We start from the raw sequence: 855 nt of genomic DNA, 5'->3' as shown, positions 1-855 counted from the left end.
GCCATACATCCAGACTGGAGTAGCGCGGCTATAAGATCTGCCCTTATGACCACCGGTAAATTGCATATACAGACCTACTTTGGGTTAATCATCGTCGAAAGCAATTGAGTTGATGAAAATTGTATTACATTCTTTTTCCTGTTTGCAGCAAAACTAAGCAACAATGTAGGCAAGCCAATAACAGATTCACTCGGAAATACTGCTACGCCATTTCAATACGGGGCAGGCCACATCCAGCCATCAAAAGCTGCTGATCCGGGACTCGTATATGATGCTTCTTACACTGATTATCTCCTGTTCCTGTGCAGCAGCAGCAGTAATTTACTGGATCCATCTTTCACCTGCCCCCAAGTTTTACCTTCTCCGAGCAATTTTAACTATCCGTCACTTGCAATTTCTAATCTGAGAAGCGTTTTGACGGTCAGGAGAAGTGTTACAAATGTAGGCATGGGAAACTCGACGTATTCAGTAACGATCAATCCGCCACCTGGTTACTCGGTCCGAATTTCACCGGCAACCTTGTATTTCGGTGCAGCAGGGGAAAAGCAGAACTTCAGCATTACAGTGAGAGCTGGACGTGCTGCCAGGAGAAATGTGTTTGCATTTGGTTGGTATAGTTGGAGTGACGGGATTCATCTAGTAAGAAGTCCAATTTCAGTATCAAAGGCATAATTGGAATATTTCTCCATTTTGCCAGTTTAACGATTGTTGCTGGTCGTGCCGCTTTCTTTTCTTTCTTTCCAATTTTATTTTTATTTTTTCCTGTTTTTTTGGGTATTATGCTCCTCAATAATTATGTATTTGTAATTATCGAACCAAGCGCCAAATATTAAATGTAGAATATAACTTATATGT

At 41.3% G+C, this 855-nt stretch overlaps 1 protein-coding gene across 1 annotated transcript; it reads left to right on the top strand.

The window, feature by feature from the left end:
* Positions 1-8: 8 nt before the first annotated feature.
* LOC110011503 (subtilisin-like protease SBT5.6) lies at positions 9-849 on the top strand. The gene is made up of 2 exons (XM_020691672.1): positions 9-55; positions 149-849. Exons 1-2 carry the CDS (start codon positions 46-48, stop codon positions 670-672), a joined length of 534 nt encoding a protein of 177 aa, XP_020547331.1. The 5' UTR covers positions 9-45; the 3' UTR covers positions 673-849.
* Positions 850-855: the final 6 nt, after the last annotated feature.

This window comes from Sesamum indicum, unplaced genomic scaffold, assembly GCF_000512975.1.
Source record: "Sesamum indicum cultivar Zhongzhi No. 13 unplaced genomic scaffold, S_indicum_v1.0 scaffold02105, whole genome shotgun sequence".
NCBI lineage: Eukaryota > Viridiplantae > Streptophyta > Magnoliopsida > Lamiales > Pedaliaceae > Sesamum > Sesamum indicum.
The sequence above is the reverse complement of the archived record's forward strand: the minus strand, read 5'-3'. Positions and strand labels throughout refer to the sequence as shown.